The sequence below is a fragment of the Python bivittatus genome, unplaced genomic scaffold, assembly GCF_059951505.1.
Source record: "Python bivittatus isolate LINGU-HERP-01145 unplaced genomic scaffold, Pbiv_v1 ctg000330_np1212, whole genome shotgun sequence".
NCBI classification, from domain to species: domain Eukaryota; kingdom Metazoa; phylum Chordata; class Lepidosauria; order Squamata; family Pythonidae; genus Python; species Python bivittatus.
The window spans coordinates 34,749,579-34,774,297 of NW_028277058.1; the positions used below are offsets into that span (position 1 = coordinate 34,749,579).

The window sequence follows — 24,719 nt, forward strand, 5'->3', positions numbered from 1 at the left end:
TAAAGCTGCTTTTATTGGAACAACTACAGTAACAGAATCTTGCAAGTCTGAAGGTGCTTCCTTTCCCCCCCTCTTTAATCTTCGTGTGAATTAGGGGGACTGTATGACCTATTTCTTGGTCTGGATTCAAGCCACGTTTATCTGATGGTTGCCTTGGTAAATTATTTTTCCTCTGACCTCCAAAGTCATCCTCTGTATAATATGTAAACAAGGCAGGAAAAACACAAAGAGTGTGACTTCTGGAATTCTTATAATAGTCAGTGATGGGAAGGAAGATGGAGGTGGGCTAATGGAGGACTGCAAAGTTCTGGACCCTTTTCCCACTGGCATAGTGGGATTTTTTTCTGGAATTCTTTGCAGCTTCTGGCCAGATCCAGCCCAAATTAACCCCAATGCTGCAAAGGAAAAGACATTTTTCAGTTTTAAAGTCAGCCAATCCAAGTGCTTCTAATTCCTCAAGTTGTACTTCCACCCTGTTTCATTCCCCAAAGCCTTAGAAAGTTTCAGAGCCTGTCTTGCTGCCAACTTTGCTGAAAGCATCCTGTATCTGACCAATAGAAGGCTCCAAATTGGACATTCAACCAATGCTCCTCATTCCATGTGCTGGGTTCATGTTCTGTACTAAATCTGAGCAGTCACTGCAAGCAGGAGGTATGAAGCCAGCAAGGCCCTTTTCCTCTGCATAAAGGACTGGTGAAATCCTAGCTCTGTGATACAGCCATTGAACTGTATCACAGTTGCTGCCAATGGAGGAACTGCCTTCCCAAGAGCTCCAACATTCCTACTGTAAAAAAGCTTTTACAGCAATTCCTCTTATGCTGCACCTGAGCTGGAGGCAAATCAACTCAATCATCAAACTCAGATGATGGCATGGGAATGTGCAGAAACTGACCTGATCAGAACAGTACAAACAGTACATATGGAAGTACCCTCAGTTCCAAGCAACAAGATTATAACAATGAGAATAAAACTCTGCAATTTTGGGAATCACTACAAAATATGATGGCCTCCAAAGATAAGACTTTGGAAGATATAGTTATAAGGGATTGCCACATGATAGTCTGTATGCTATTTCTAAATGCTAGTTGCTGGGAATCAACAGCAAGAGGCAGTGGTAACTCTCATCTTATGGGCCACAGACTTTTGGCCTCTTCTTTTATTCTTCTTTTAGAAGTTTACAATTTCGATAAACTCTTTCAACTCTAAAGTAAAAACAGTACTTTAAAAACCAACACATTTATTAATTCATATTTTTTGTAAATAAAACATGATTCATGAAAATCTGTGCAATTAATACATTTGTTGCTAAGGTAACACACTTCTTTGGCTTTGCTGCAAGAAACTAACACAGCTTCCCTTCTGGAAACTATAAAGTAAGTGAACAGTTCTTTAAAAAATTATTATTATTAAGTTTGAGCTACAAATAATTATAAAATAATATTGTACTTTCCTATTTTGGGTAAAATGCAATCCATAAAACATACACAATTTAGCAGTCTTTTTTTTTTTTTACTAATAATATTACTGGTTGGGATCAAAAATACTGGAAGAAAAACCATTTCTGGAATCAGATTTACATAAATTACAATGTGATTCATACATTTCCCTTAATTTAATTTTATTAGTATGTTTCATGACAACTTTATCTTACTGAGCAGTCAATTCTTTTTGTTCCTGAAATAATTAGAATATTGCAACTGTCCAATCAACTAAGTTTATAACTGATGGCTATTACTAGTACTGGATTATTCTGTGGGGTCATAAATAATTCTTATTTCATTGGTTCAATAATTAGTTAAATTCAAGGTCATAACTCTGCAGGACCATTACATTGGGAATGGGCCCCCATGATCAGAAAGCAGCAGAATGGTAGGTAGATTATGGATGCTGAACACCAAAGAATTAAACTCATATTCATATGAAATTATGGAAGATTGCTTTAGATGAATTCTTGCTATTAATCTGTAGCAATATTATGGGCAGAATTTAGAACAAAATGTTTATCAAAAGCAACAAACAGCCCAGCCTATTGTATAGAAGTGATGCTGAGGATGATCAGTTAAACTATCACACATTATATTAACAATTTGAGAGCAGCTGCTATGAATAATTTGGCTTTGTTATCCAGATTATGTTGCTTCTGTGACCCTCCTTGTGCTTTTTCTACTTTGTGTGTTAGTATATGAAGATTAAGCTCCAAAAGATAGAAAAAGCACAAGGAAGGTCAGGTAAAGGCATACCTAAGGAATGGATGTGCATCATATATTGTCCTTATATTTTATGAGAGCTACCCAGTGTTGCATTTGAGAGTCTGAGCTGGGAAGTTCATGAATAAAAGTTATAGTTTGACTATAAATTCTTGAGATGGTCTTAGGGAAGCAAGTATTCACAACTTTGTCCTCATCTGCATGAGGCCTTATTTCATGAAAATATAAAGCATATGAAGTGCCCGATATAATTAAAATCTGATATATAAATAGTATGTTCTGTTTTTCTAATGAATATTCAAGGCAACTCACTACTATACTGCCCCACCATCTATCAAAATAGCTGTAATATATAGATGAAATATCATTAATAGTATTGTATGGAGCATAAGGAAGGAAATGACCCACGGATTCTTCTCTTGCATCAAGAAGTTGCTTTTCTGAAATAAAGGCCTGGAACACTCTTTTGAGCTGATGTAGCAGTTTCTTAGAAATATCTTCTTGAATTCCGAATGGTATGTAATTAGAAATATGGTGTTTTTTTCCCTTAAAATTCCTGGCAATAATGTGTAGTAGCAATAAATAATAGTAAACAAGACTTTTATTTAATCCATTTTGGAAGATGCAATAATGGATGTTTCCTAGATTTTATAGGCTAGGAGAAAAACCTGCAAGTGACTCCGGAGGTCTGCAGAAACCTACCTAATGTCAATTTCTCTCAGTCCTGCAAAATGTATTTTCTTCCTGTGTTCCTATTTCTACTGTCTTCTTTCTTTCCATCCACTCTCTTCTCACCTCTGCAATTTCCTGTCCGTACCAATTATGCAATTTTGAGAAGCAGGTAGTCTCTGGAGATACAGGACTTTCCTGTGTGGCAGAAGCAAACCCAGCCAAAAATGCTCCACCTACAGTGCTGCCTGTCAGTTTTCGACGAGGAGGTAAAGGTGGGGGCTTCAGGAATCCGCCACTGAGGTCAGAATATGCCATTTCTGCAAGAGTACAACTATTGTCCCATGTGGAGTAACCATTCTCCAAGATGACAGGATGCTCTTGGATAGATATCATAGTGGGATTTGATAAATGTCTTTTGCGGCCAGAAGACAACTTCTTTGGTGATTTATGGCTAGCAGCTAAGCTCCTCTGGGCCTCCTCCAGCTGTTTCTCTAGTTCCTTAACCACTAGCCTCATATAATCAAAGCTGGCCCGTGAAAGTGCCTTCACCCAAGCCTCCATGGCAGCTTGACAGTCAGCAACCAACACATAAGACTTGCCACCACTGCCATCAAAGCGGATGGCAAAAGCAAATTCCTCAGCAGCTTCACACAGCTCCACAGTGCAGCCCTCTAACACAATGAGACCCAGGGGGTCACGGCTCTCCCGCTCTTCAAAATAGAACAGCAAGTTGCCCTTGAGAATGAACCAGCGGCGTTGGTAAGAGGTGATGTGGTGGTGGTGGTGGTAGCGTTCCATGCGCTTGCACAGAAAGCCAGTATGATCTGCTGGAGAGTCACATGTGGCATAATGTGCCACACTACGTTCATTGAGTTTCATTGTAGTAATCTACCTTGCAGAACAGAGAGAGGAAATTATTGAATTACCACATGAAACATACTATTAATCCAGATAAAATTTAATATAGCACTATACATACACATATACAGTCAGGTCCAGAAATATTGGGACATCGACACAATTCTAACAACTTTGGCTCTATACACCACCACAATGGATTTGGAATGAAACAAACACAATGTGCCTTAACTGCAGACTGTCAGCTTTAATTTGAGGGTATGTACATCCAACTCAGGTGAACGGTGTAGGAATTACAAGAGTTTGCATATGTGCCTCCCACTTGGTAAGGGACCAAAAGTAATGGGACAATTGGCTTCTCAGCTGTTCCATGGCCAGGTGTGTGATATCCCCTCAGTACTCCAATTACAATGTGCAGATAAAAGGCCCAGAGTTCATTTCAAGTGTGCTATTTGCATGTGGAATCTGTTGCTGTCAACTCTCAAGATGAGATCCAAAGAGCTGTCACTATCAGTGAAGAAGCCATCATTAGGCTGAAGAAACAAAACAAACCCATCAGAGAGATAGCAAGAACATTAGGCGTGGCCAAAACAACTGTTTGGAACATTCTCAAAAAAAAGGAACGCACCGGTGAGCTCAGCAACACCAAAAGACCCGGGAGACAACGGAAAACAACTGTGGTGGATGACCGAAGAATTCATTCCCTGGTGAAGAAAACACCCTTCACAACAGTTGGCCAGATCAAGAACACTCTCCAGGAGGTAGGTGTATGTGTGTCAAAGTCAACAATCAAAAGAAGACTTCACCAGAGTGAATACAGAGGGTTCACCACAAGATGTAAACCATTGGTGAGCCTCAAAAACAGCAAGGCCAGATTAGAGTTTGCCAAACGACATCTAAAAAAGCCTTCACAGTTCTGGAACAACATCCTATGGACAGATGAGACCAAGATCAACTTGTGCCAGAGTGATGGGAAGAGAAGAGTATGGAGAAGGAAAGGAACTGCTCATGATCCTAAGCATATCATCTCATCAGTGAAGCATGGTGGTGGTAGTGTCATGGCGTGGGCATGTATGGCTGCCAATGGAACTGGTTCTCTTGTATTTATTGATGATGTGGCTGCTGACAAAAGCAGCAGGATGAATTCTGCAGTGTTTCGGGCAATATTATCTGTTCACATTCAGCCAAATGCTGCAGAACTCATTGGATGGTGCTTCACGGTACAGATGGACAATGACCCAAAGCATACTGCAAAAGCAACCAGAGTTTTTGAAGGGACAGAAGTGGAATGTTATGCAATGGCCAAGTCAATCACCTGACCTGAATCCCATTGACCATGCATTTCACTTGCTGAAGACAAAACTGAAGGGAAAACGCCCCAAGAACAAGCAGGAACTGAAGACAGTTGCAATAGAGGCCTGGCAGAGCATCACCAGGGATGAAACCCAGCGTCTGGTGATGTCTATGCGTTCCAGGCTTCAGGCTGTGATTGACTGCAACGGATTTGCAACCAAGTATTAAAAAGGGAAAGTTTGATGTATGATTATTATTCTGTCCCATTACTTTTGGTCCCTTACCAAGTGGGAGGCACATATGCAAACTGTTGTAATTCCTACACCGTTCACCTGAGTTGGATGTACATACCCTCCAATTAAAGCTGACAGTCTGCAGTTAAAGCACATTGTGTTTGTTTCATTCCACATCCATTGTGGTGGTGTATAGAGCCAAAGATGTTAGAATTGTGTCGATGTCCCAATATTTCTGGACCTGACTGTATATCACTGCTATAAAATACTGATTGCCAACTGAGGTGACTGCATGGAGATGGCAGCCACAACCATGCAATCAAAGCCCTGTCCCTTTTTATGTGCACCACACAGATGATATACATTAAAAAGAGGCAAGACTTCAATCATGTGGTCATGCCCACAAGTTTGACTTTTAACACCATCTCCCCAGTGGATGCTCCTGTCTGCAATCTAACCCTCCTTTCTAAGGCTCATACTGTGGATATTTATAAAGTAACAAACTTTATAGAGCTAGATCATATAACTCTATGGTGCTAAAATAATAAAAAGAAGGGATTCTCTCATTGCTTCATTGTTTAATAACATGACAAGTTCTTGTTGATCTCTGTAAGTTGGTTACATACTTCATTCATTTGCAAACAGATTGCTACCTGCACTATAAAACTAAGTGACCATGGGTTTTAGTTATGAATTTTGGGTCCCCTGGATCCACGAGTTGGAGTGTTTCCATCTTTGGTTCTGGATGGGGTGGCACTGCCACATTCAGACTTGGTATGCAATCTGGGGGTTCTCCTGGACTCAAAGCTCCTGCAAATGAGAGTTGTGGACCAGAAAGCCCTTCTCATGGTCATTCATGCTTTAGTCACCTCCTGATTGGACTACTGTAACACTCTACATGGGGCTGCCTTGAAGACCATCTGGAAGCTCGGTTGGTTGAGAATGCAGCAGCATGGGAAGTTATGGGCACAGCTCGTTACACCCATGTAAGACTGCTATTTCGTGAGCTGCACTGGCTTCCAATAGGCTTCTGGGTGTGATTCAAAGTGCTAGTTATCACCTTTAAAGTCCTACATGGCATAGGACCAGGTTACTTGTGGGATCGCCTTCTCCCACAAACATCTGCTGGCCCCCACGCTCCCATTGGGAAGACATACTCCAAGTTCCCTCTTTTAAACTTTGCCATCTCAGAGAGCCTAGGCAGTGTACCTTTTTGATAGTTCCCCCTGTGCTCTGCAACCATCTGGCTTTTCCCCCAGGGATTTGGGTCCAGTTCAGGATCCCCTTTTGGTTATTTTTATTATTGGTCTTGGTCACCATTTTATATCTTGCATTTAATATTTATATAATGTTTGTTTTATGTTATTTGGCTTTTTTTCTGGTTTGTTTTTCTGTTGTATAGTGCCCAGAGTCACATTGTTTGAGTTGGGTGACCTTATAAGTCTAGTTAATTAATTAATTTAAAAAGCCACCCGGAGTATTTCCATATGAAAATAATATGTACAGGATCGGTCAGCTATGTTGACACTGAAATCCTGAATCCTGTTCCCAGATACATTTGGAAAATATTAAGATTCTCTGCATCATTTTTCTGAATAAGAAGTGTGGAATTGCTAACTCTCCAAATTACTTTGAACTACATCCCACATCAGCTCCAGCCAGCATACCTGGGTACTAGAAACTGTATTCAGCAACATGCGGAAGTCCTCCAGTTCCCTATTTATTTCTTAAAATCTATTCACAAGCATAAAACACTATTGGAAGTAATATACATTAACAGGAGACAAAATCACCATGACAATGCTTGGCTTTCAGAATATCTCAGGCTGAACTACAGTTCCATCATGGAAAAATAGCTGGGAACTGAACTAAGTAATCTTTTTTTTTAACAAGCTGTGGCCATTTACCATGGTTTACAAACCACAAAAGTTGAGTTTATACAACATACTTAGCTAAAAAGGGGACGTGGTGGCGCAGTGGCTTAATGACGCTGAAAGTTGCCGGCCAGAAATGGTCGACGCTTCAGCGGTTCAAGTCCAGCCTTCGCGTTAACAGGGTGAGCTCCTGTTTCCTCCCCAGTTCCTGTCAACCCAACAGTTCGAAAACTCACGTGAGTAGATAAATGGGTACTCTCACTCCGGTGGGAGGAAAAATGCTGGCGGCGCCTTGCAAAAGGAGTCAGGAGCAGTTGCCGGTAAGCACGGAACCGCGCTCGCCCGAAAAGGGCGCAAAGCAACGGAAACTCCGCCTCCTGCGCTCGCCAGCTGGGCTCTGCTCTAGGAAGGAGGCTCTGGCAAACCACTTCCGAAACACCTTGCCTTGAAAACTGCAAGAACTCGTCCAAGCAGTCACTGCAGAGTCGGTAACGACTGAGCGCAGATTAAAAAAAAAAAAAAAAACTCAGCTAAAACTGAGCAAACTACATTATGCCACAATATGACAACCCAGTCTTGATCTTACTTGATTTCTCTTCAGATTGTATAAATCTTTCACTTTTTGCCTTGAGAGACTGGCTGGCTGTACCTGTGTCTATTTGCTAGTGAAAAAAAAGGAAATAGGCGTTGTTTTTGTTTTTAAATAAACTTTTTGCTCTGTTGAGCTTTTGCTCTTGAGATATGTAGGGACTTCCCTTTCATAAAACAATTTGTATTCTTATTATTAATTTCATTAGCATTACTAATATTGCTGAGACTTTTTTTTCAATTAAAACCATGTCTGTAATGTTTTCCCATGAGAATAGGATCTATATGGTCATAAGACTGTAGAAACATCAAACTCTACCCTCTTATATGCCTATTTAGTGAAAGGGTTCTAACATCTGACCCACCTTTATTCATTGAAAAAAGAAAAAGCTCTGTAAGATCTGTGCAAATATATAAATTGTTTGTGAAAGAGAATATACCAAAAGTGCTGATTAGACTTCAGTTCTCTGATAATTTCCCAGTCTCAGGTTTGCTAAGCTTCATTTTTGTTTGATACTGATCTCAGTTATGCAAAAGCATGGAAGATGGAATTCCAACATTCTTGCTGAAATAGATAATTAACAATTCAGTCTTAAAATGTGCATGAGCACCCATACACCCCACAGAAATATATACAGTACCCAAGTCCACCTTAACACTGGATAGCTTTCCACTCTGAAGAGATGTGCTAACAAAAAGGCAAAGTTCTTAGGCTTCATACGTATATACAATATTCAGTTATACTAAGTTAAGATATTGTTGATCCTGATTAAGTTGACTTTCTGGTTTCCCTGTATACCTTTGGATTATTCCACTATCTAAAACCTCATCAGAAGCTCACAGCTATTCAGACTGATCCAAGTCTCTGAGCTGGGAAATGGATCAGATTCTGGAACAGGGAGAGAACCCAGTCTGAAAGAAACAGACTTACCTACAGCTCAAATCAGAATGGCCATGGAAGACAATGTCCAAGGATCAGAGGGGAGAGGAATGTCTGCACCAACCTAAAGTGGCCAGTAAGTGCCAGGCTGACCTCACCCCTTAGGGGTTGCCTAACTGCACCACCAACAGAACAACTAATGAAGCATGTTGGAGTGTATCCACCTGTGTCAGGAAAAGGTGGTAATACTAATGATGGACCTGGTAAGGACCCCTCAGGTATGGACTGGGAATCAGAAGGCACCATGATGAGGGCCCAGTGGAAGTTGCTGGGGCACGTGAGGGGCACGAAATTGAGAAATATGTGCGATTCCTATGGGAAAGCAAGAATCTATGCCTCAACCTATAATGGGTCTTTTAATCTTAGTAACCCATCTGTCTTTAGGGCAGGGATGTGGTAACCTCCCAGGGCACAGAGGAATTAGCTTGTAATTTCTCCTCCCTTATAGTAGAGAGAGATAATAGGTGCCTTTTCCTTATGGTAGAGATAGATAAATGCAAACTAACTTAGTGACCCTTCCCTGGATATTATCTCTTTCTGATGCCAGACTTCCTAGCATTGTATACTGTCCCTTGTAGGCATATTGTCTCTTTGTGATAACGAGATGTCACCCGACAGTCATTCATCATTATAACCTAAGTTTGCACCGGTATGACACACAAGGTCATAAAGAGGCTCCTAACCAATCACTGTCCTTTCTTTTGACTCTGTTTTCTTGAACTCAGTGTATAAAAACCTGATTTCTTTTGTGTTTGGGGTGCCTCTTTTGACAGAGGTAGCCCCTTCTAAAGGTTTCTCATGTCCAGTGAAATTATTGGCAGTCATCTCCGGGCAAGAACCCCGTTCTGGGTCCAACAATGCTTGTGCCACAGTTCTTTGCAAATGAGGGACAGCTCCAAGTGGAAGTACCACTGTGTTGTAAACAAGAGGCTGCAAGTTTAATTCCTGGCATTGTCAGGTAAAGATAGGAGGGAGAACCCAACCAGTGGCTCTAGAGTAGCCCTTGGACTGTCCAGACACGTGGAGCCTGCATTCCAGGGAAGTACCTTTCCCAAGTGCCCGAGGAAGGCCAGATGGATGGTTTCTCCAACAAAGGCAAGGAAAGAAAATAGCACTTCCCCATCTCAGGGGGACCTGGAGCAGGCAGGGACTAAAAATTACCCTCTGAATTTCCTCTCTTTTTCCTTTTCTCTCTCAGGATGAAAACCCTTTTCGAAACTTTTTAAAGCCGCAGAGGACAGGCAGGCTATCTAGTTCCCGAATGTGTGGCAGTGAAGTGAGGAGGAATCTCCGTATTAACGGAATGGGAAACATGTTTAAATTCAGGGACAGGGCTATCCTAAAAAACTGAAGCGAGCTGTATCCATAATCGTACCTTGTTCACACCGCTATGCGGATCGACGTTAGCCTCGGCTTTGTCAGCTGCCTGCTTCTCTTCAGCAGTCGCGTCTCTTCTTCTTTCTCTGCGGGACTCCCTTGTTATGGTGTCCGCGTCCTCGGGCAAAACCCGGAGCGCAGGATCATTATTGCAGAAACAAATCCTGGGACCATCCGGGGGGAGCTTTTTCGCAATCCAGATTTTCCAACAGCTTCCCGAGGGGAGGTTTCCCTCTTTTTAGCCCCCCCCCCCTCGGGGTCCTGAAAGCCACGTAGGAAAGAAGCAGGCCGTGTATCAGCAAGTAGAGGCTGCTCCATCGTTTTTCTGCCCTGCGCAGTGGTATCGCCTTTCCTTGAACACAAGTTGGGTGGGCGGCGTCGAAGTCGGCCGAAGTTTTCTCCTCCCGACTCGAAGAATGTTGTTTTTATTTGGAGAGCATGTATTTGATGCATACGTGATATTTTAATATTTATTTTTTCTATGCATTCCCACTTTTCCTCCAGGAGGAAATGAGTGTAGTTCCTCCCTCTCCCATTTTATTTTCCCGACAACACGGAGAGATCGGTTGGGAGTCAGTAGCGATTCCAAGTCGCCCTGCGAGGTTGGTCACTGAATGGGCACTTGAGTTTAGGCTTCCCCAGTCCCCGTCTAACTCCCCACTAGTGTAACTCTCTGTTCCGCAACGTATCTCCTGAAAGAGGCGAGGAGTTACTGTAAATCTCCGTTTTAAGTGTCCTTATGTCCTACAATTACGCGTGCAGAACTCACGGGTTTTTAAAAATACTTTTCGCTTTCGGCCACGAGAGGGCGCCGCGGGGCAACGTGTACATTTGAACCAGACAGAAGTCAGAAAATGAACAGGATCGGCAGACAATTGCTAAGAGGCGACTGCTTTAGCTGGCGTCGTGAGTCCGTAGCACCTTTGAGGAACGATCCCAATATGGGCTGGCACTAGAGGGTACACGTGTTACTGAACCCGACTTTTTAGGGCTCGAGAATGATGTTTCACGAATGAAAGGCATTGCATTGCATTGTTCAGCAGAGATTCCTTTGCACACACTGCTGCAGCAAGGGGATTTGCAAATGGACATGAAACAAACTGGACTGAAATTAGGCACTGTTCTTTTTCTTTCTTCCTGACCTTCCCTTCCAATATCTGAAAGACATTCTTCACCATAAACAGAGAAGACAACCTGTGCTGGCTCAAGAAATTCTGCTGCAAAGGATGAGATATCTCCCAGTCCCCCTCCCCATATTCGATAGAGAAGTTGACTGGACTGAATTTCCAGTACCTTAAAACACAATTTGCAACATGTATAGGGTTTGTTTTACAGTTGACTTTTAATGGATTAATTAATTTTAATTATTTATGGGGTATTTTTAATTGTTTATGGGTTTTTTATTTTAATTGTGAGCTGCCCAAAGTCACCCATTGGGGGAGATGGGTGGCATACAAATAAATAAATAATAAACAAATAAATAAATAAATCTGAAGGCAGCAGACTAGTTTTGTGGGTACGACATAAGCTATGATGTGTTCAGCTCTGTCTTAAGACATCTTTTGATTCTCTCATGGTGCTGCCTAGCATCTGCTTGCTGCTCACTCAAACAGATCCTGCAGTTGAGCAGTATTACTATCCCAGTAGACCAGCCACACATGGACACAAGCAGGGCCCACTTAAGCTGTCAGCCACTTTGTTTAAGCAGGAGCCTTTCCCACCACCGTTGACTTGCCACGTTGAAAAACAAAAGCCAGCACTTCTAGAGCTGGAATACCAACTGGGAATGGGGGGAACAATTGGCAGCCTCAGAGACAATAGCTGGTGGTAGGAAGCCTGCACTTGCCTGAGACACTCATCTCACAGTGCCTAGTGGTAAGGACAGCTCTAGGATAATTATAGAGATGTTGCTCATCTTTTCATTCCACGTTCTCACCTGTTATTACTGGTATTACTAGAAAGAGAAAAGAAGGGAAGGGGGGTGGCTTTGAAACAGTGGAGTAAAGGGACAAAAGGGATCTGAAGAATGGCTTCCATAGGCTCTGTAGCTAACCTGTCACCAGTGGATGTTCACAACTCCAGATGGGAGCTGTGTCTGGTTCCAAGCTGTGTTATTCAGCAGAGGGGTATAGAAGCAGCCTGAAACCAACCAAGCAAATTGTCCCACCTAAAACTTTGTTTTGAGGCAAGGCGCTCTCCTAATGTCCCTTCACCCGTTAGAATGACAACAGGACTGGCATCTCTGCTAAGGGACCTGGAAGAGAGCGCACTCCTCCGATCCTCGGGCAGTCCAAAACCAAAAAAAAAGGAGACTTGCATGAACGTCAGTTACTTCTAGCACCGGGTGAAAAGGGCCCAGCTCCGTCGACGCTTGCGCACGTCTGGCACTGGGAGCGGCGGCTTCCTCTTTTCGTTTTGGGAACAAGCGAGGGCGGCGGCGGCGCTGAGATCAGCCGCTTCTCGGCTCTTGGACACTGGCCGAGGGATCAGCTGATCGGCGGAAGAAAGCGAGCACGTGATTGTCTGCCTGGCGCAGGAAAGCGACCGCTGTCGCAGGCTTTCGGTGGTCGCGAGAACTGGTTGTGGCTTAATGTCTGATAGTGTAAGTGTTCTGATGTCTTGAAGTTTGGATGGGTAATGGACGTGAACGTTGGTAACAGTCGGGATCGGGAATAGTTTTTTTCCCTTTGCCTGATCAAAAATTGCACTATATGAAAATGCACAGAAAAACCAAAGTTGGTTCAAGAGTACCTACTGATTCCAATTCCAGTTATAGATTTGAATTAATTTTGGCAGTTTGTGTCATCGATAAAATAGGATTTCATTAAATGATAGAAATATCTAATTTACACAATTATGTCCGCTCGTCTTGATGCACCCGGAAGGCTAATCTGTTTCATTGTAAATGCGGAAGTTGGCTTGCAGTAGCCACGGAATAAAATATATAACCCAAGTCTTCAGTATTGATTCATTTTAAAATAGATTGTATGTTTCCAAGATTCAGAGATACACATGTGTTATTTAAAGCTCACCACAAGATTCTCTGTAAAACTGCAGAGAATTTGGACTGCATCTAATTATGTAGCGCAGTTGTTTGGATAGAAAATCATCAGGCTGACTAAGAATGTAAGTTTTCTGATTCTTAAGATAAGGTGAGTGAAGCCCTGAATAATACATTTAAAAGGGGAAAGCAGAGAAAAAGGATGTATTGAGAATATATGCCTTAATGTTGGTTAGTAATGCAGAAAGATGCATTTGCAATATATAGAGAACATGATTTGTATTACAGCAGTTCCAGGTTTTTGGCTGCACTTGTATTTACAGAGTAATTTGCTATGACATCTAATTAAGAATTATTTATTAAATGACTTGGCAGGCAGTTGTTTATACATATAGATAATAGGGATGTGCATTTTTCAAAAATGATTTAAAGAAGTGCTTTGAAGCTTGCAGAAATATAGTGCCTTTCTGCTATTCATTAAAGTAATCCATCTTTTTCCAGGCATGAACCTGGAAAAAATATGGCTGCTTTAAGAGTTACATTAACTTCAGTGAGTTGGCTCTTTAAAGCAGCTGCATCTTTTTCAGGGTCACATGCAACTCTTCCCTAATTTTTGAAACATGTCTAGGTCTGATAACTAATGAAGTGCAAGTATGGTTTTATTAGTATTTCTGCAGATGTTTCCTGAAATAATTTGAAATAATAATGAACAACTACAGCTTCACATTCAAAAAGTAATTCTTCATGCTTTTAATATTCATCTTAAGGACTTTCAAACATTAAACTAAAAGTGCTAGCTTACAATATGTAGCACTAACAAGCCACGGTGCTGTGATCTGGTGCCTTGCTAAACTGGTTTCCTATAATATCCAAACAACAAAAATGGTAAAGCCTATCCTGAGTTTGACTCCTGGTAACTTCATGGACACAGGGATAAATTTCTTGGCAATAGTTTGGAAGTAGTTTTCTATTGCCTTCTTCCAGGATGGGGTTTTTTTTTTTTGCTTTCCAGATTAGCCCACTGCCTTAATATTACCTGGTGGTTTCCCATTCAGATACTAACCAGGTCCAGGTTGACTAGGTGCTGCAACTCTATCTGGTCCTAAACAAGAACATTGCAATGTAATTGCTTCTTGCAAAGTTGGAAGTAGTACCAGGCATTGATCCTATGCCTCATTCTGCCCCTGAGATTCTGCCCCTGCTTATCACAGAAAGATTTAAATAATCACATGTAGCTACCTTATGCTGAGTACATAAGATTCATCTCAGAGAAAACTATATCACATGACTGGACGTAGCTCTCCAGAGACCTGGCAAGAGATTTCCTCTGTCTTGCTATCTGAGATTCTTTCACTGCAGATGTCAGATATTGAAACTGGGAATTGCAACATACTGATTACTCTGCCACAAGCCAGCCTTCCTTCCTTGATGCCCGTCAAAGTGCTGGGCTGTATCATTCCATGAAATCCACAGAGGCGTGCTTAGTTTTAAGACAACTGGATCAGGGGAGTCAGCATATTCTTTATGAAAGTGTAATGTAATAGATACTGGTTAGGAACTCTGTGTCTGTAATTTTGCTTCAGGATCCTGCTCTAACAGCAGCATGAGTCCTGGTATGCAACACTGGGAACTTGTGTGTGTGGCTTGAAACAGGGAAGAGTAGGTGGGATCATGTGCGTCCCAGAGTCAGTTTCTTTTTCAATTGTTGTCATACCAGTTTGCCTAATTCCTTCTGGAACTTGGGTGGTTCATTCTCAGATATTTAAATCACAAATAAGAGTGATAAAGAGAATCTGGGTTATAGATAAGATCTCCAAAGAAGAGAGAGCATCGGGCTGATGGCAACCAGTGGCATTATGCTATGAAATGGAACAGTACAGGTTGAGGCTTTTAGAAATTAGTAAATTTAGACGAGCTGGCATGGGGTGGTTGGTGGATGGATGTGGGCTTCTAGCTGGGCCTCAGTGAAGTTTATTGTTTTAAATGATTGTTTTATTGTATTGTGTTTATATTTTGTTTGCTGCTCAAAGTTCCTTTTGGTTGATGGGTGGCTATATAAATGTGCTTAATAAATAAGTTAAGTAAGTAAGTAAGTAAGTGGTATACTTACCAACAGTGCTCTTAAACTCAATCAAGTGTGTACAAATAATCTGCAAGAGAGAGCCAGTTTGGTGTAGTGGTTAAGGCACCAGGCTAGAACTTGGGAAACCATGAGCCAGCTGGGTGATCTTGGGCCAGTCACTCTCTCAGCCCTAGGAAGAAGAAGTCAAGGGCAAACCACTTCTGAAATCTTGCCAAGAAAACTGCAGGGCCTAGTCCAGGCAGTCACCAGGAATCAAAACTCACTCAAAGGCAGGGGAAAAAAAAAAAGGAAGAATGTAATGACAACTGTCACACAATGTTATCTTGGTGATATGCATGTTTTGCTTGTTTAAGATGCACACTGTGAAAGAAAGAGAAAAGGCACCAGACAGAGGTAAAAGCTTGTAAATATCTAACCTCATTAGATATGGCTGAAGGAATATGGCTGTTCCGTTGGAACAGAATAGAAATAGTAGAAAGCGATATTTCATTATGTTTTCTCCCCTCTCCCTCCACCTCTTTTGCAGCAGTCCTCCCTGAATCCACGGTCATGAAATGTGTTGTCTTCCTTCTTCTGCCCCATGCCTTCTCCCTGGCTCTGGAGAATGGACTGATGAGAACACCCCCAATGGGGTGGCTTGCATGGGAGCGCTTCCGTTGTAATATTGATTGCAAGACAGATCCCCATAATTGTATCAGGTAAGTGGAAGAACCTTGGAAACACAACCTTTTTTCAGGTATGTTCCTGAGTTTTAGAATCCCAAGATTCAAGATGAGGGGTGGTATCAAACATGAAAAATCTGAACCTCCAAGGCTGGATTTGCCTCCCCCAAAAGCTTGGGTATGTTCCCCCTCATACCCCTCTGAATGTTGTTGCCAAATTGTAATTTAATTTTCCTGCTGAGCATGGCTGGGAGAGGAGTACTGAATAATTTTGCTATGTAAAAATAAAAATTAAAACATTAGAGGAAATCACTAATTAACCACCCTTGTCCCCCAATATACAAACATGTAGTTGGGTTGAACAGGAACCAATAAAAAGGCCCAGCCTACAAGCGTTCAGTTTATTTTCATAATGACATTTGCTGAATGAGGCATATTTCTGAGAAAATATAGAAGGATCCTGACCATAAAGAAGGGCATAGCTGAATAACATAATACTATAGGAAATTCCGTTTTAATTTTACTTCCAGGTTATTGCAGAAAAATAGGAAGTATGAAAAAGTGATAGTGGGGACCTGACAGAGAAATTAATCCTTTATCTATTGTGGAAAGTAAACTGTAGCATAAATGTGGCAAAACACATCTGTGCAGTGTGTAGCCTGACATTGTCGGGACAGTATCTTCTATACCTGATAGTTTCCAATGGATATAAATAGTTCCAAGTTAGTCAGTTTGCTTTTTGTTCTTGTTTCCTGTAAACTGCTTTTCCATTTGTGGAACAGTGAGAGACTTTTCATGGAAATGGCGGACCATCTGGCAATGGATGGCTGGAGGGAATTGGGCTATGAGTATGTGAATATTGATGACTGCTGGATGGCAAAGAACCGGGATATGATGGGACATCTGATTCCAGATCCTGAGAGGTTCCCCAGAGGGATCAAAGCTTTGGCAGACTATGTAAGTGAATATTTCTGATGTGAGTGAGATCAGGTGATCCATCTGTGATTTTTAAAAAGATCAACTTCCTAGTCAACAGTAGAGAAACTCCAGAGAATCTTTGTGAGTTCCCCAAAGGATCAAGGGCTTGCTTCTTAATTGCTGCAGGAGATGTAGATTACTTCTTCAGAGTTGGCCAATTTGTAGCCACGGACTTGTACTTGTGCAGTAGGTTGGGCTGAGAGAAAGCACCTTTGCTCAAAGTTATCCAGTGAGCAACATCCAGAGGGTCATATTGTTGGCAAGAACCTCTGAATCTAGATCACCATATTATTCTGCTGAATTCAAAGTCTGTATTTTCAAACTTAGACCTTGGCAATGGATTTTTTAAAAAGCTCATCAAGTTCTCTATTGTGTCACCCAGCTTTTTCTAGCTTGGTACCCTCCAGATACTCAGGCCTTCAGTACTCCTAACTCATTTCCAGCATAGTGAATGGCTGCGCTGAATAAGGATGATAGGATTTTAATACAAAATACCTGAAGATCACTAGATTGGAAAAGAAAGGGTTGACCGTTGGATGAAAAGCAATAATGAGACATATACCTTTTAATGATTTGTCTGGCTCTCATCAACTTATGTACTGATGGGCAGAAGCATAATTTGAACTGGCCATTCAGTCAGCAGAAGTGTCTGTATTCATATAAAATGGGGAAAAATACTGCCACATACTAAATATTGCTGTATCAGTGTACCACCTAGTTCATATCTCTATCCTTTCATTTGTGGAAACATTTACAAATTTACATACTGCAAAATAAGAGTTCAGTCCTTGGGAAGTTTGTTTGGATAACTAGTTATTCATGAGATTTAACTCCCTACTCGTTAGGTTATCTACCCTTTCAGTAACAATTTCAATTAAAACCAATATTGTTGAGATGTTGTGTTCCATAAATTGTAAAAATAATCTGTAAATGCAGAGAAGGAGATGATCGATTAGCTTTTGAGTAAGTGATTAAAAAAAGATGCTCGCTAATACAAACAATAAGAAGTATTTCCACTGCTTCTTCCATCATATAGATTCTTGATGGGTCTTCTGTCTTGATCTCACAAGTCATGACATATTTTGGCAGGTGCATTCACGGGGCCTGAAACTTGGCATTTATGGTGACCTAGGCACCCACACTTGTGCAGGTTACCCGGGTACTACATTGAATCGGATTGAACAAGATGCTTTAACATTTGCACAATGGGGAGTGGATATGCTGAAACTAGATGGTTGCTACTCATCAGCAGATGAACAGGCCCAAGGTAAAAGTCAAGGCTTTAGCATGCCTCTGTTTTGCTTCATCTGTCAGTGCGCCAAAAGTTGCTAAAATAATACATCTTAATTGGATTTGTTCAAGATGTCAAATATACACCTAGGATATTAATTAAATTAAGCATCAACCACCTAAAAATAATTTGATTTAAATAAATTTTGAATTTAACTCAAATGGGCAACTATTTTTGTTTTCAAAAGGTTATCCTAAAATGTCCAAGGCTCTGAATGCAACAGGTCGTCCCATTGCCTATTCTTGCAGCTGGCCAGCCTATCGAGGGGGACTCCCACCTGAGGTGAGGTGTATTTGAAGAAGGGCGGGGCTGAGCTTAAGGCTTCTGTCCCTTGAACTTCTTCAGAGTTTTGAATCAAAGTTCTGCATCACATTTTCACAATTAGGTGTGACATGGGATCCACAAATGCACTCATTTAATTTGCAAGAGGCAGGCTTCTTGAATCTTGCACTGAGGTTTAGAATCCAACCACCTAGATCTGTTGGCACAATGTTTTAGTTGACTAAAACAGTAACTTTTGATTATTACTGTAATCAAAGCTTATTACTACATACAGTATTACGTAATGGTTCAGTGTTACTGGGTGTTACATGTTTTGTCAGTCGTGGTGCTGTAATTATGAGCGGTGTGATTATTCTCTTAACACAGCCCTTGAGCTGTTCTGTCCGTTTCCCTCTTTGCTATTATGACACGACTGTGTTACAGTGGGGCAAAAAAGTACTTAGTCAGCCACCAATTGTGCAAGTTCTCCCACTTAAAAAGATGAGAGAGGCCTGTAATTTTCTTCATAGGTATACCTCAACTATGAGAGACAACTTGGGGAAAAAAATCCAGAAAATCACATTGTCTGATTTTTAAAGAATTTATTTGCAAATCATGCTGGAAAATAAGTATTTGGTCAATATCAAAAGTTCATCTCAATACTTTGTTATATATCCTTTGTTGGCAATGACAGAGGTCAAACGTTTTCTGTAAGTCTTCACAAGGTTTTCACACACTGTTGCTGGTATTGTGGCCCATTCCTCCATGCAGAGCTCCTCTAGAGCAGTGATGTTTTGGGGCTGTCGCTGGGCAACACGGACTTTCAACTCCCTCCAAAGGTTTTCCATGGGGTTGAGATCTGGAGACTGGCTAGGCCACTCCAGGACCTTGAAATGCTTCTTACGAAGCCACTCCTTCGTTGCCCGGGCAGTGTGTTTGGGATCATTGTCATGCTGAAAGACCCAGCCACGTTTCATCTTCAATGCCCTTGCTGATGGAAGGAGGTGTTCACTCAAAATCTCACGATACATGGCCCCATTCATTCTTTCCTTTACACGGATCAGTCGTCCTGGTCCCTTTGCAGAAAAACAGCCCCAAAGCATGATGTTTCCACCCCCATGCTTCACAGTAGGTATGGTGTTCTTTGGATGAACTCAGCATTCTCTCTCCTCCAAACACAACGAGTTGAGTTTAGACTAAAACATTCTATTTTGGTTTCATCTGACCATATGACATTCTCCCAATCCTCTTCTGGATCATCCAAATGCTCTCTAGCAAACTTCAGACGGGCCCAGACATGTACTGGCTTAAGCAGGGGGACACATCTGGCACTGCAGGATTTGAGTCCCTGGCAGCATAGTGTGTTATTGATGGTAGCCTTTGTTACTTTGGTCCCAGCTCTCTGCAGGTCATTCACTAGGTCCCCCCGTGTGGTTCTGGGATTTTTGCTCACCGTTCTTGTGATCATTTTGACCCCACGGGGTGAGATCTTGCATGGAGCCCCAGATCGAGGGAGATTATCAGTGGTCTTGTATGTCTTCCATTTTCTAATTATTGCTCCCACAGTTGATTTCTTCACACCAAGCTGCTTGCCTATTGCAGATTCAGTCTTCCCAGCCTGGTGCAGGTCTACAATTTTGTTTCTGGTGTCCTTCGACAGCTCTTTGGTCTTGGCCATAGTGGAGTTTGGAGTGTGACTGTTTGAGGTTGTGGACAGGTGTCTTTTATACTGATAACAAGGTCAAACAGGTGCCATTACTACAGGTAACGAGTGGAGGACAGAGGAGCCTCTTAAAGAAGTAGTTACAGGTCTGTGAGAGCCAGACATCTTGCTTGTTTGTAGGTGACCAAATACTTATTTTCCACCATGATTTGCCAATAAATTCTTTAAAAATCAGACAATGTGATTTTCTGGATTTTTTTTCTCATTTTGTCTCTCATAGTTGAGGTATACCTATGATGAAAATTACAGGCCTCTCTCATCTTTTTAAGTGGGAGAACTTGCACAATTGGTGGGTGACTAAATACTTTTTTGCCCCACTGTACTTCAGTTGGATAGCCAAATAATTTTAGCTAATTATTTAACTTGGGTTTTCCCCTTTCCAGTACAGATTTCCCCAGATATTAAACACATCCAGAGTAGCCAAAAGGATGTAAACTGATGCTCATCTCCAAAAGATAAATCATGCCAATCTGACTGTAATTATTCTGTTTCATGTCTTTGTTTTGTTTTAGGTGAACTACACTCTTTTAGCAAACATATGTAACCTCTGGAGAAACTTTGATGACATTCAAGACTCTTGGGAGAGTGTCCTCTCTATTGTGGAATGGTTCTCAAAGAATCAGGGTGTACTTCAGCCAGCGGCTGGCCCTGGCCATTGGAATGACCCTGACATGGTAAGGTTGAGCTGAAGAGGATGATAGGAAAGCTAAGTGGATGAGGGAGCCTGTCTTTGGAATTCTAAAGCTAGGAAAAGCTAATGAAGGTGACTGTTGGCAGGAATTCATCTGTTCTCTGCATCTTACACTTTCAACTCTTGTATGTAACTAACTGAGTAGCAAGCCATTTGAATTACATTCTTAAAACTGCCGTACATGCCCATTGTTTTAATCTCAGTGACATATAACCTACGCTAGAAACTTCACAGAAAACCTGAATTCCATTACCAAAATAATTCATACAAATAGGCATATATTGCTAACTTTTGCAAAAACTTGTTACCGTGAAAGGATAAAGGGCTATATATAGTACTGATTCAGTTCCCCCACAGTCCATTGGAAATATAACTTGTTTTGCTAACGTACAGATTTTTTTAGTTTCTAAAGTTTAATCAACACATTGTCCCCTCCCACCCACGTTAATGCAGTAATTTTTGCACCTAATTCTTATATTGAAAAACTGACATTCCTAGGATGCTGGACTTAATAATCATTTATGTATTTGCCCAACGGGATACTGGAATTCACTCAGCCCTGATATTATTTCCTAAACTATCTTCTAGAAGAATATTTGGCCAGGTTAGCCCAATTAGAGGGCATTGAACAAACTTACCCAGTTATCTTTGTTCAACGAGAATTTTCTTGGAGTCAGCCCATATGCAGCTTGTGTCTCCTTTTGCTTTCATTCTTGAATTTATTAACCACCTCTGTGTTAACCTCTCCTTTGCCTTGCAGCTAATCATTGGAAACTTTGGACTGAGCCTTGAACAGTCCAAGTCCCAGATGGCCTTATGGACAATTATGGCTGCTCCTCTTTTCATGTCCACAGACCTCCGTATTATTTCTGAAAGTGCCAAGGAGATTCTACAAAACAAATTGATGATCAAAATTAACCAAGATCCCCTGGGAATCCAAGGGCGCAGAATCCTTCAGGTAAGGAAGGCCAAGGTCTGGAGAAGCATATACTGCAATGTGAATCCCTGGAACTCAGAGTATATACTCTTGCCTTTTGACCCTCTTATGTGGGAGGATCAGTAATTTAAGGCAAGGATATTTGTTACATTTATAATGCTCCTCTCTTCGAAGGAGCTTAGGAGAGGATGCCTCAGCTTTCAGCAATCTGGCACACTCCAGATCCATTGTGACTGTTGTTCCCAGAATTTATCTGGAAGGCAGAAGGTTAGGGAAGCTTGTGTACATGGGGCTCCCCATGCTATTTTTTTGTCCAAATTATAACACTATGAATTGGATATGAGCTTCAGAACTGTGAAATCTGTTGAGGAAGTGTCTTTTCCTATATAATGACATCACAGTTTACTGTTTATGTCCTGGGGAAGATGTCTTTTAGAAGAACATGCTGTTCAATCTGCTTTTGTAGGACAAATCTCAAATTGAAGTTTTCCTGCGGCCCCTTTCCCACTCAGCCAATGCTCTGGTTTTCTTTAGTCGGAGGACAGACATGCCATATCGCTACACAGCCTCCCTCGCACAGCTCAATTTTACAGAGGACACTGTCTATGAAGTAAGTAAAGAAGCACCAGTTTGTGGTCTTCTTCTCTATTGTTGAAAACATTTGGGGGGAGGGGGATGGCAAGCTGAAAACCTCAAATTCTGCACAGTATTGCTTACCTATATTTGCCCTGTGTTATTGAATTTAATATGGCCATATCCTGGCTTTTAAAAATTCTTTAATAATCAGGTTGTTTCCTGGGGTGATAAAACTGTACACAGCAAAATAAATCATAAACACAAAACTCCATTTCCCCCTCCCCCATACACACACACACACACACTGCCACTACCATTCATTTGTAGTGAAGGAGCAACAGGGTTATTTAGTATTTTAGAATTCAAGTTGTATGGCAATTAAGCTTTAGTATTTTTCACTGGGATAAACATTGCTGTGAAAGAGCTACTAAAATATATCAGTAGTTCCACAGTAGATGCACATACGATCATTTATTCACTTATCTGCTTTTGTTTTTGCTAGGCACAGGATGTGTACACCAGTCAAATAATCAGTGACCTGAAGATTACTACCAACTTCACAGTGGTGATTAATCCCTCAGGAGTAGTCATGTGGTACCTCTACCCAACAGTGTACCTGGGGCAGCCTTTCACCTCCATCAGGCAGCAGTCAAAAGCCAAGAAGTTTCATCCCTTTAATCTGTGACAGCCAGTAGTTGAAGGACGTCTTGCCAAGCTACTAAGGATTCACCACTCCCTATCATTACACTTGTGGTACCTCAGCAAAGAAAAAAATGGCTTGTGTAGGTTGGCAGTTTTCCGCAAGTAACATACAAACTCAGATCCACGTCTACACACAATGGAGAAGCTATTAGTTCATTAGTTTGCAGTCCAGTACTTCTAAGTAGACATAAATAAGAATATACATGTATTCTTATTTATGTAGATTAGATTGCTAATGATGGCCAGATGCATTGAGATAATCAACCAAAAGCCAGTTGCTCATATATGAGCATAAGCTCATATTTTATGTAAGGAATTTCCTACATTCCTTGCTTGTAATAGTATCAACTATTTCAATAGTTGATATAATTGCAAAAGCTCTGTTAGGGCTGTAAGGTTTCTTCTACAGTAGCTTATTTGTCTGGCTACTAAATATTCGAGGATTTTTGTAACTTTTATTCTTTTTATGTAAGCCACGCTTTCGGGGCTGTTTTTTTCAGTATATTTTCAGAAGTTTACATTTTACAATCAGTTTTTCAATAAAGACTATAGTTTCAGTGTTTTGATTAAAAAGACGTATAAAAATGAATATGAATGAAACAATAATAATTCTGTGATTTATTTAGTACAACCTTCCTAGATCACATGCCTTTGATGTAACTGAATTAGAAATCCCAGAATTCCCAGCCAAAATATAGTCTCTCACATCTGGAGATTACCAAAATCGGTTTCCCCAGTTTTATCCACCGCACTGTTCAATAATCCACTGCTGGTACTATGACAGTGTTTATACAGAAACTATTATTTAGGTTATTTCTTTTATTGCAGACAACATAGACAGCATGCCACTCAATTTTTAATTCAAAATGGGAAATAGAAAAGTAACAAGATTGGCATGCAATGTCTTCCCAAAATTTAAAAAAAAAAATCGATCCAGAATTGCATGACCTCAAATGTTTCTTGCTTCAGTGAGAAAGTTTAATGTTGCACATTAGTCCTGGCAAGAAGCTAGGTCACAGTGTCAACTTGACCTCAAAAAGTTAACTGGGACTTGCAAAGTTTATTTTTGCAGCTTGTAAACATATTGCTGTCAGCAAAATACTGCAAACATGATTGTATATTTTTTATCTTGTATGCTTTATTTTTTATGTTCTGTCTTGTAGCTCTACTTTGTAGGTTTTATTTAATAAGCTTTATTTAGTCTGGGTCATTGACCTGTAATAAAGAACTTGATTTGAACTGGGTCAGAACTGATTAGATCTTGGATGGGAATCTGAGTCAAGCTTGAGGGAGACCTTACTAGGCACAACATTCAAATAGATATCGTTTGTTTGTTTGTTTATTTATTTATTATCAAACTTGTATGCTGCCCATCTCCCCCAACGGGTGACTCTGAGCGGCTCACAATAATAAAAAAGAAAAAACACAAGTCCCTCCAACCATGGATAAAATCTATAAATAATTTAAAAACATATATTAAAAATGCCCTAAAACCTCCTACAATTTTTAGCCCTAAAAACCTGCAAGGTGCTGGCGGGGGGGACAAACCCATCACCCCACCAGCCATCTCCACAGGTGCAGGCCCCCCTCCGGCCCCCAGGCCTTCTGGCAGAGCCAGGATTTAATCCCTTTCCTGAAGGCCATGAGGGAGGGGGCACACCGGATCTCAGGAGGCAGGATGTTCCATAGAGCGGGAGCTGCAGCAGAAAAGGCTCTCTGCCTAGACCTAGGAGAGTTTTCTATACCATTCTTTAAAGAAAGGAACTATATCC

General features: G+C 41.1%; 2 protein-coding genes across 7 annotated transcripts; one reads left to right on the forward strand and one right to left on the reverse strand.

Moving 5' to 3' along the window:
- Positions 1 to 880: 880 nt before the first annotated feature.
- On the reverse strand, positions 881 to 12,354 carry PHETA2 (PH domain containing endocytic trafficking adaptor 2). Of its 4 annotated transcripts, none has more exons than XM_007428437.3 (3): positions 10,041 to 12,354; positions 8,166 to 8,290; positions 881 to 3,767 (listed from the first exon to the last, which is right to left on the reverse strand). In XM_007428437.3, the coding sequence occupies exon 3, from the start codon at positions 3,756 to 3,758 to the stop codon at positions 2,916 to 2,918; it is 843 nt and encodes a 280-aa protein (XP_007428499.1). In that variant the 5' UTR covers positions 3,759 to 3,767; positions 8,166 to 8,290; positions 10,041 to 12,354; the 3' UTR covers positions 881 to 2,915. The 4 variants fall into 4 exon arrangements, with proteins under 4 accessions (XP_007428499.1, XP_007428500.1, XP_025022567.1 ...); XM_007428438.3 differs by having other exon boundaries at positions 881 to 3,771; XM_025166799.2 differs by lacking the exon at positions 8,166 to 8,290 and having other exon boundaries at positions 882 to 3,767.
- Positions 12,355 to 12,490: 136 nt separating this feature from the next.
- NAGA (alpha-N-acetylgalactosaminidase) lies at positions 12,491 to 23,892 on the forward strand. 3 transcript variants are annotated; one of them, XM_025166797.2, is made up of 9 exons: positions 12,491 to 12,644; positions 15,653 to 15,824; positions 16,571 to 16,745; positions 17,856 to 18,033; positions 18,245 to 18,339; positions 20,554 to 20,715; positions 21,493 to 21,690; positions 22,204 to 22,279; positions 22,748 to 22,887. In XM_025166797.2, the coding sequence occupies exons 2-8, from the start codon at positions 15,676 to 15,678 to the stop codon at positions 22,276 to 22,278; spliced, it is 1,032 nt and encodes a 343-aa protein (XP_025022565.1). In that variant the 5' UTR covers positions 12,491 to 12,644; positions 15,653 to 15,675; the 3' UTR covers position 22,279; positions 22,748 to 22,887. The 3 variants fall into 3 exon arrangements, with proteins under 3 accessions (XP_025022565.1, XP_007428498.1, XP_025022564.1); XM_007428436.4 differs by having other exon boundaries at positions 12,492 to 12,644; positions 22,136 to 22,279; positions 22,748 to 23,892; XM_025166796.2 differs by having other exon boundaries at positions 12,525 to 12,644; positions 15,656 to 15,824; positions 22,136 to 22,279; positions 22,748 to 23,892.
- The last annotated feature ends 827 nt before the right edge of the window (positions 23,893 to 24,719 follow it).

What these genes read in the sequence shown, in the direction of transcription:
- PHETA2 (XM_007428437.3), bottom strand. Translation starts at nt 3,758, where the DNA reads ATGAAACTCAATGAACGTAGTGTGGCACATTATGCCACATGTGACTCT.
- NAGA (XM_007428436.4), top strand. Translation starts at nt 15,676, where the DNA reads ATGAAATGTGTTGTCTTCCTTCTTCTGCCCCATGCCTTCTCCCTGGCT. An exon ending in AGCAGATGAACAGGCCCAAG is followed by an intron (nt 18,034 to 18,244) that starts GTAAAAGTCAAG and finishes TGTTTTCAAAAG; the next exon opens with GTTATCCTAAAATGTCCAAG. An exon ending in GAGGGGGACTCCCACCTGAG is followed by an intron (nt 18,340 to 20,553) that starts GTGAGGTGTATT and finishes GTTTTGTTTTAG; the next exon opens with GTGAACTACACTCTTTTAGC.